Source organism: Stylophora pistillata, chromosome 14, assembly GCF_964205215.1.
Source record: "Stylophora pistillata chromosome 14, jaStyPist1.2, whole genome shotgun sequence".
NCBI lineage: Eukaryota > Metazoa > Cnidaria > Anthozoa > Scleractinia > Pocilloporidae > Stylophora > Stylophora pistillata.
The window spans coordinates 19379532-19389667 of record NC_142532.1 but is presented as its reverse complement, the minus strand read 5'-3'; the positions used below and the strand labels follow the sequence as shown (position 1 = coordinate 19389667).

General features: G+C 37.3%; 1 protein-coding gene across 1 annotated transcript in view; it reads right to left on the bottom strand.

Annotated features, from left to right (window-relative positions):
• The window catches only part of LOC111333329 (arginine-hydroxylase NDUFAF5, mitochondrial), a 12057-nt gene extending 1991 nt beyond the window's left edge, over positions 1 to 10066 (bottom strand). The window contains exons 1-10 of the mRNA XM_088745464.1: positions 9767 to 10066; positions 7865 to 7905; positions 7710 to 7773; positions 6513 to 6560; positions 5760 to 5863; positions 5573 to 5612; positions 5321 to 5431; positions 3517 to 3603; positions 2361 to 2505; positions 733 to 815 (exon numbers count right to left, since the gene is read on the bottom strand). Coding sequence (XP_088601590.1) covers positions 733 to 815; positions 2361 to 2505; positions 3517 to 3603; positions 5321 to 5431; positions 5573 to 5612; positions 5760 to 5863; positions 6513 to 6560; positions 7710 to 7773; positions 7865 to 7905; positions 9767 to 9943 — 900 coding nt within the window. The 5' untranslated portion in view covers positions 9944 to 10066. The remainder of the gene's footprint in view (positions 1 to 732; positions 816 to 2360; positions 2506 to 3516; positions 3604 to 5320; positions 5432 to 5572; positions 5613 to 5759; positions 5864 to 6512; positions 6561 to 7709; positions 7774 to 7864; positions 7906 to 9766) is intronic.
• Between the last annotated feature and the right edge of the window lie 70 nt (positions 10067 to 10136).

Here is a 10136-nt window from a genome sequence, read left to right as displayed (position 1 = left end):
CTTTAGTCAAATATTAGTTCCTAGCAAAAATCTAAATTATCTTGAAAACAATTGTGCATACCAAACACAATGTGAGAACCACCAAACCATAAAACAAACTGTTGTGGAGTTTTGCTAATCAAATTCCAGTAGATAATATACTGTAAGTGCTCTTTTGATTTTTCAACTCCCAAGATCTGCTTCTTAATTCTCCCCTTGAGCTGATACCTAAGACAGTATTTCCCTGTAGATTAATTATCAGAATTTTGATGTTGATCAAGATCACTGGATAATGTATGGGAGAAGTCACCTGCTAGCCACTGCTAGGAGTTAAAGTATTAATAAGTATACTTAGGTAATCACATGGGGCCGAGTAAAATGAAGGATTGATATCACGCATGTTTTTGGAAGTTTGTGCAGCGACGAGGGCAATTTCTGCAACTTCCGAAAACACAAGTGATATCAATCCTTAATTTTACAAGGAACCATGTGATTACTTGTTTATAATATAAGTGGCAAAATGTTCTCTTACTGATCTCGCACAAAACGAGATGCCATTGTTACAAAACAAAAAGAAATTTATTTACCTTGGCAGCCGTTGTGAAGCGATTTTCAGCCGATCATTTTCAAGTAATTTTGCCCGGGACAATTACAAAAATTAAGAAAAAATGCCCGCTGTCTTTACCAATCACAATTCAGTAATTTTGCCCCTTATATGATAAAATCAACAAAGATAATGTAGTTCTTTCCTACCTGAGAGTCATGAGGCTTCCAGCCAATCATATAAAGTACAAAAAACGTTGCTGGAATTCCACCATCTTCTAGACCATACATATCTAGAAACATAATATAAGAATACTTCATGGAAAGTGTGTTCATATGATATTTACACACGATTTGGAATCAAAATCAGAAGTCAATTGTTAAGTGAGCACATCACACAAGTGATAATTTATTTCTAATATAGGTCAACAGGTGCATGGATACCATACAGACAGACTTTCTCCATGGTGTATATATATGTAACTTCATTAATTGGAAGAGAAAAGACAAAATTGAGATGCAATGTTATTATCTGACTAATCCATTACTAACTTAACATTAATGTAGTTTTTGAAAATTAAACAAAAGTTTCCAAGACTAATTAATTTTTGAGACCATAACCATCGATCACTAGACCTGGGCCAGGCTGTTCAAAGCTGGGTTTAGATTAACCAGGGTTAGTGTGAAATTTGATTTCAGATCTGAAAGCTTTAAAAGAAAGTTCAGTTTAACTATACTTGTCTACAATTTGATGATCAGATGCTCTCAAAAGAACAGGGAAAATTATCCCAAAAAGGTTCTTGAATAGAATATTTTCTTGAATATTTTCCATTTTTAAATGTAAGCTGAAAACTTATTTATTTCATGCAGCTTTCTCAAAGTACCCTGTCTGACAATTACTTTAATTAGTATTACTAATTAAGTTCCTTATTAAGATCCTTATTCCTAATTAAGATCTTTATTATGGATACTCTATACTATTCTCATTTTTAACATACTTTGTTAATATTAATGTACATGTAATTAACAATTGGTTCATGCTTTAGCGCGCACTATCGAGTTATGGAGCACGCGGGAAGTTTGGAGAGCACGAAAGAAGCGTAAGAGTTGCGCGAGGCAATAGCCGAGGGCAACTCTAGCTTCTTGAGTGTTCTCCAAACTTCCCACGTGCTCCACGAGTCGATAGTGCACAGCTGAAAGCATGAACCAATTGTTTTAGAACATAGCCGGTGGAATTGTGCATCAAATCCGATGCGAAAAACGGACAACAATATCAGTTGAAGTGAATTGTGACGGCGCTGATGCCGAGTCTCCTTTTCCTTTGTTTTTCTCTTTTTCTGCCTCATTTAAGAACTCTAACCCAAGGGAAAAGGTCGAAACATTGTCTTCGTTTTCAGACTAGTAGGCCAAGTTTCTGTTTGTATCCATTACTGTTGCAAAATATATTATTTTTCCCCGCACTAACAATGGCTGCCCGCGCGAAAAGAAAAATTTCTGGCGAAGTTGGATTTGCTGACGCTATCAGCGTGCACTATCGGGATTTTGAGCACGCTCACGTATAATGAATTTGATTGCGTGACTCTGCTAGCTATGTTCTAATTAGTTTTATAAATTTGAATTTACTGTAGTATTGTAAGTTGTTAAGCACTGTTGATCATTGAATGAAAATAGCGCTCTAGAAGTTATTAAATTAAATTAAATTAAATAGAGAAATAGGAAACCTGGATTAAAATTTAACCTTGGGTTAGTGCCAATCATCCTTCAAAAAACTGGACCCTGAACAATAAGAATTATAGCTTACATCTATTTAGTAGACAGCGAAAAGATAACTATTTTACCTTGGTAAATGGATGAAGCTGCTAAAATTGTGTCTCTGTGCAGTACCGTCTTCCTATTCCAAGCTGCATTGTTTTCTCCCATGCCTTTTAGATCCTGCATTAGCTCAAGCATGCTGGGGTATCCTATTGTTACTTCATCAAAATCCTGAAAAGAATTCAGTGCAAAAAGAACAAATTAACCTTACAAATGTAAAGTATAAAAATCACAGGTTATAATCTAAGAAACCACAACAAATCTGACCAATTGATCCATTTTTAACAAACAGTCTGGTAGCAATTGTTTGGCAAACGAGTCTTTGCTAGACTTTTAGGTGAATTTCCACCAGAGAAAAAAACATCAATCACTTTATTTGGATGAAATTCATGAGGCCAAAGTACACTGAAGATTGAAGACACAGTATCATTAATAGACATTAAAGTTTTTCTTAAAAGTTAACAATTTTTGATAGCTGTTGGCTGTTTTCCTCAAAATTAAAGATATGTAAATTTGTTAGCATTCATGCACATTCCAGCATGCAAAGTCCCAACATTAAATCAAATCATGAAAACTTACCGACTTTGTGTGAAAGAGGACCTTAACACTGACACTTTCTACACTGGAATATTATTATGCTGTGAACTTGTCAAATAATATCCCATTTAACTCCTTATTATGGCAACATGACATTGAATTCAGTCTTGGAAAAGACAGCCAACAGCTAGACATGTCTAAACTGTCAAATGTTAGCCAAAAAATTTTTTGGCTATGTTATAGCCTTTATGAAACAAAATATTGTTTTTAGTCGATCATTGTCTCTGGGAACTGTCCTTTCCAAGACAAGACCATACCTTCATCAAACAACCACACTATCAACCACCTGATTCTCTCGTTTAACCTTTAAACACACAACATCTGACTATGAATTCTCCCCTCTAGCTGCAACACATTTCCTTGTAATTTAGTTACGAGAATTTGGTGTTCAATCAAAGTAACAACTTCTACCTGATAAGTTTGAGTATTCTCATTTTCCTATTTGCTTGATAATGAATAGATATTTTAGGGAAAAGTTACATGTTAATCACTTCTGGGAGCTAAAAGGTTGAGACCACTTATTGTTTATTTTAAAATTGGAGAGCTACTGTGGAAGAAATCGAATGAACACTTGCACCAACTTACAACTGTCGTCAGAGAGAATCCACTTCTTGTCAGAAGATTTCCAAGATCTCGTACTTCTGCAAATGGTGAAATATGGGCAGCAAAACCCTACAGAGACCAGGCAAATAGTATTTGAGACATGGGCTCTCACATCTTCTGCTCGAGCAATTTTTAATTAAAAGTCAGTAATTGACTTTATTACACGACTCGGGAAGTCAGAGGGCCAATAACTAAAATCAACCAATCAAAATGCTCTATTGCCTGTCAATATTCTCTCAGTATTGGACCGGGCACTGTCCCGAATGGTCCCAAATGATACCGCACTTGTGTCCCTTTGAACTTCAGTCGTGTAATAAATCTCTTATTAACCAAGCTTGCTCGGGACTGTACCGGATGAATATCGGCCCTCGGTCTTTTTTGTACAGACCTTGCTGCACTCGGTCCGTACTGTCAAGACCTCGGGCCGATATTCTCCCAGTACGGCCCTAGCCCTTGGTTAATAAGATATATGTCTCAGGTCAAAACTTCAGTTATAGGTTTGCATGTAATTACAGGTTAGCAATTAAGTGAACAAAATCAAAAATTTTTTTTTTCTTTGCATGAAAATCTGTTTTGTAGGCCTTCAAGTTTGAAAACAGACTAGCCATGACATCATCTGATTCTCTAAGAGAGACTAACATCTAATTTCTCCTTATAGCATCACCCCTGTCATTGTTGTGCGGGAGGTCGAGGGTTCAAGCCCCAGCCAGACCAATACTCATGGTCTTAAAATAACTGAGGAGAATTTACTACCTTTCTATAATATCAAGAAATGGATAGATATTCTAGTCTTCTCGGATAAGGACAAATAAACCATAAGCCCCATCTCCTGCTGCAGGGTTAGGGGTAGGAGACGTTAATTTCCCATGCACGAGATTGCTGTGTGATGGTTGTCCTGCCCTGGGGTGGGATGGGTGGGAAGGTGAGATTGTTACATGGACTGAAGCGGCTGCCAAAGGCACCTGATGATGCTGACGTCTGATCTCAACCTTATCATTGTAACTAGACACGTTTGTTGTATGTTGTAGTTCAATTTTATTCTTGGTTCAAATTTTATTTTCCTTTGTTTCAAACTCATTATCATACATTAACATGACCGAGAACAAAGGAAAATAAAATTTGAACCAAGGATAAAATTGAGACTTTCTTTCTTTCTCACATCAAGGTCATGAGAATAAAGAAAATGATCACCAACTAAAGAAACTCTTGATTTTTAAACAAATTCTCCTTGTCAGCACCCTAGGAAATGTATAGAGAACAGTATGGAGAATATGCATACTGATGTTAGAGTGTAAAAAGAGGAAAGAGGAAAGAAAGGAAAAAAGGAAAAAAGGAAAGGAAAGAAAGAGGAAAGAAAGAGGAAAGAGTGGAAAGAAAGCTGCTACCTGAAATCAAATCTTTGTCCCATGCCAATGGAATGGGCTTTGTGTTTGAAATTTTGCTTAATTTTGGTTGATTCTTTGTTTTAATCCGCATAATTTTGTTGCTGTCGTCATCAGGCTCATATCAAATTTAAACTAATCTTAAATTATTGAGAGAACAATTCTTTCCCTTGCTCTTCAAGTCAAATAATCATACACTACTCTCCATCTTTCCCTTTCCCCAACAACTTGACTGAATTTGTATGGTACTCACCCCCTCCCTCTGAATTTGTGCTGTACAGCTGTACTTACCCCTCCCTCTGAATTTGTGCTGTACAGCTGTACTTACCCCCTCCCTCTGAATTTGTACTGTATAGCTGTACCCACCCCCTCCCTCTGAATTTGTGCTGTACAGCTGTACTTACCCCCTCCCTTTCAGTTTCAGCCAATTGCAGTGCAGCTCTCAATTGGTAGAGAGTTTCACCACCAAACATGGCTCCAATAAACACTCCATCAGCTTTAAGGCAATGAAAGATCTGTTGAAAAAAAAATCAATGATATCATGACCACACACAAGTACCAGGCTGATGAGAAAAACCATCCTGTGGAAATAAAAATCATATTTGCAAGGTACACCCACCAAATGTGCAATTTACCATTCTTATCCTTTGTTATACCTGTCTAAATGTCCCTGGTAAGTCATTGACCCAATGGAGGCTTTAAAAGAAAATAAAGCAAGATAATTAAAAGAAAATCACTAAATGATAACTTTTTGATGGATGTGGAAAATCTTTATTAATTTTGGAAAACCTAAAAGTGGTGAAACCAGTTTTTCATTGAAACTGTCTTAGCATGTAGAAATACCTCAAACTACTAACAATAAGATCAAAACTGTTAGCAGGAAAAGGAAGAAATTCTTCATCTGCCACAACTTTTGTAGTTGGAATCTCACAGGGTAGGCACTGATTCTAACAAAAACAACAGCAATAACATATTTATAACCAAATTGTACCAATTTAAGTCATCTAACCAACAAACCTACATCTTTTGTAATCAAAAATTTACCTTTAACTAAGATCTTAGCCCTTCCACAGGGTTTCAAAAAAATGTTTTGAAGTAGGCGGCCGAGTCTGGAAAAGTAAACAGCTGTAATAATGCCGAGATTGTTTGTCACGAGCAGATTGTTATGACCAGAGTAGCTGGCGACATACAATCAAGTAGCTGGCGGTACTCCGGCGGTCGCTGGCTTGTTTTGAAACCACTGCTTCCAGCCAAAAAGTAGGGTTGGGATGGGGGGGGGGGGGGGGAAGAGGAGAGGAGAGGAGAGGAGAGAAGAGGAGAGGATCTGGGAATTTTTGACAGGAGAAGTGGGGTCCAAGCTTTGATTTAGAAAACAGAAAAAAACTTTTCCGTTGAGACTAGAGCCTAGATAAACAGGGAAATATTTCAAGTTAAGTAAATTTTAAATACAGTATTACTTCATATTGAGTACTAACAAATGATTGTGTTGTTGCAACAATTTTGGTACCAAACAAGTAATGAAAAAAACCTACAGGCCTGAAAACCATAGATCTGAGCTTCCTTACCCTTGATCAAAGAAACAGTGTTTGTACTAACCAGCACATTTTCTGCCATATCAGACATAACTAGGGTTCCAACTTGATCCTGAAATAGGAAAAAAAAAGATATATCAACACTGGCCAATTGAAATACTGCATCAATAGAGAGCTCCAAAGTCATTGTCAATTTTCCAAGAGATTGTTGTACAAGAATATTCACAAACTAAATGTAACAACTTTTTTTTTTACAAACCTGACTAGGGCTTGACACTAACGGTAGCCCACTAGCCACAGACCAGTAGAAATTCAGTTTTGGCTAGTGGTTTTCAATTTCCACTGGCCAGTTTGGCTAGTAAACAGACTGAAATTGTCGTAACATCTAAAAACATCTAAGATGTCCCTAGCCACTTGGCTAGTAAGTTGAAAAGTTAGGGTCGAGCCCTGCTGACAAAGTTTACTTTATCAACCCTTTTACCTCAAGGAGTGACCAGCATCTAATTTCTCCTTACAATTTCACCCCAGAATCACACTTTAAGGTCACAAGAATAAAAAAAATGATCACCAACTAAAGAAGCTCTTCATTGTTAAACAAATCCCCCTTGTCAGCACCTTTGGAAATGTTTGAAGAACATCACAGGGAATATACTTAACAATTATTCCAAGAGCGCGCATTGGATATGAGATGATAACTGCCGCCCGGTTAGCCCAATGGATAGTGCGCTGGACCATTGCATGGGAGGTCGAGGGTTCGAGCCCCAGCCAGACCAACACTCGAGGTCTTAAAATAATTGAGAATAATTTGCTACCTTTCTATAACATCAAGAAATGGTTAGATATTCTCATCTTCTCAGATAGGGACGAATAAATGGAGATCCCGTCTCCTGCAGGGTTGGGGTAGGAGACACTAATTTCCCACACACGAAATTACTGTGTGATAGATGTCCTCCCCTGGGTGGGATGGGTGGGTTTACTGGGCCCGCAGTAATTGGCACAAGCTGTTGGGGTGTCCCTGCCTGTCGGTGAATCTTGTAGATAGATAATGATAGATAGCCAACTTGGCACTACGCAATATTAGACAAATCTTCTTGACTTTATTTTGTAAGAAGAAACTGGATGTTACAATGTAGAGATATTAGATTATGGTATATTGGCTCATATACCATAATGGCTAAGCAAATAAAAAGTCTTGAACTGCATTATCCAATGATCCAGTTTTTAATAAATACTGATATCAAGGAACAGAATCAGAACCAACCTTGGTAAGGTATTTTGAGATATGTCCTCTCCCACAACCAAGATCCAAAGCCATAGGAAAATGTCTGAGAGAAAAAATTAGCTAAGTAAGAGAAGAAAGTAAACCAATACTTCCCCTCAAAACCAAATAATTTTTTTATAGTTACAAAGACAAACCTAGAAATGTCTCCTACTCTATCAACCATCCTTTCAGCAATCTGAAAAAAAAAAAAAAAAAAAAAAAAAAAACAGAAAAAATATTACTAGTTATAATCTATTATGATCCACTGAATATTTCTGCTTGTGGGCAATTGGTCTAAATTAATGCATCATGTGACCAAATATTCCCCAGCTAAATCTGGGGGATATCCAAGGACATTTTACACAAGTGATATTCTCCAAGTTTCAAACCTTATGTCCACTGCAACAAAATTCGATTAAAATTTAATTCAAGATGAGAGGGTATTTTATGGTTGTTATAAAGGAAAGGAAAAGAAAGGACAAAAGCATGGGAAAATGGAATATAAGGAACATATCAAAACTTTGAACTGGCCCACTTTAATAGAGAAGTAGAGACACTTCATTCCACTTATAGAATGCTACAAAATTGTTTTTGGCCTAAATAACCTAAAGTGCAGTGATTTTTTCAAACTCACTCAAGATAATAGGACATGAGCTAACCACTTTTTCAAATTGGATGTGAAAATCTTGCTCTCTCAGATTGTTATAACCTTATCTTGGCAAAACCTCTCTCAGATTGTTATAACCTTATCTTGGCAAAACCCAATATCTCTATCATTGTTATCAATAAAAGAAGAATTAGTTACCCCATAGCTAATGAAAAAAGTATTGTGGTGCAAAATTACCCAGGTTAAAAAATTGTACCTTGTGAAAAATTAAATTTACCTTAGAAAAAAAATTACTTGCAACATAAGCACATATAATTGTTTTTTTTTAATTTTATTTTTTTGCTTATTCATTCTTTCTAGGAAATATTATAGGGTTAACTTCATGTTTCTTTTTCATGATGTACTTAACTTACTTTTATTTTCTTACTCCTAATCATCATGAATAAACTAGTGTTGTATTGTATTTTATTATATGGCTGTGTCTCACAAGGACTGGGAACTACTGAATCCACGAATTTGATTGGCTGAAATCAATATTGAAAGCGGTCTAGATTTTCCCATCTAGACCGGCATCTAGACCGGTCTAGAAAAAATAGGTACAAAGAATATAAAAAAAATTGGCATATAAGACACATCCATATAATAGACATCTTATTAACTGAGCTAGGTCTGTCTGTATGGGAGAATCTTGACCTCGGTTGCTGGTACAGACCTCACTGCATTCGGTCTGTACTGGCAACCTTGGTCAAGATTCTCCCATACAGTCCTCCCACTTGGTTAATAAGAACTAAGCATTGTGGTTGATATAGCGTTACCAGAGCACACCTACCCCTCTCCCCACCCAACAATCTCAGTTGATTTACTAGTAACCTTTTCGCCCTAACATCAGTATGCATATTCTCAATACGCTTCTCTATGCATTAGTAAAATTACTAACATGGAGAATTTGTTGAACAACCAAGAGCTTCTTTAGTTGGTGATCATATCCCTAATTCTCATGACCTAAATGTGTGATTCAGGGGTGATATTGTAAGGAGAAATTAGATTTTAGTCCCTATTAGGGGGTTAAAAGATTAAAACGGTGGGAGGGATAGGTGCGTAGTTACTCAGATACCAGCTAAGGCTGTGTTCACACTTGGTGCTCTAGCAACGGTGCCTGAGTATGATTCTTGATGGACGCTTAATGTGAACACGCCTTTTATTCAAGTACCCACGCCAGAATTCGGGCACCGTGGCTGTTCCCGAGTACATGGTCTTAACCTTGTACTCGGGCACTGAACCAGGCACTTATTTATCAGGTACTCTGGCTAGTGTCTCAACACAGCACCACTTTGTGCCGGTGCTCTGGCACTAAATGCTCGGGCACTAATGCTCGGGCACCAAAATGTGAACGCAGCCTTAATTGTTCCCACAAACTTAACAAACACCAAAATAGGAAGCAAATTCTTACTTCGTCTCTGAGGTAATCATATACCGCTACATCCTCAGCCATTGCCGCCCTGTTCTTTTGCCTTCTCTTTGCCTTTCTATCAAACACGTTCATGATAGTTTCGTCCTGTCCTCTCGAACTAAAATATCTCCTAAGACTCGCGCACCTTAACAGTGAAACAAGCCTGCCACAGGCCATTGCAATAAGCTCTTAATAATTAGGCAAACAGAATACCAAGGAAGCCATTTGCCTCCAATAAGAAGCAAATATATTTTTTACAAAAGTTTGACCGCCATGTTGAACGCGCTCATATCTGGGAAACTAAGTCGAATATGTTGGTAACCAAGCAGAGAGAGCCTAGGAAGGAGATGGGTAACCACGCTATAGTCTG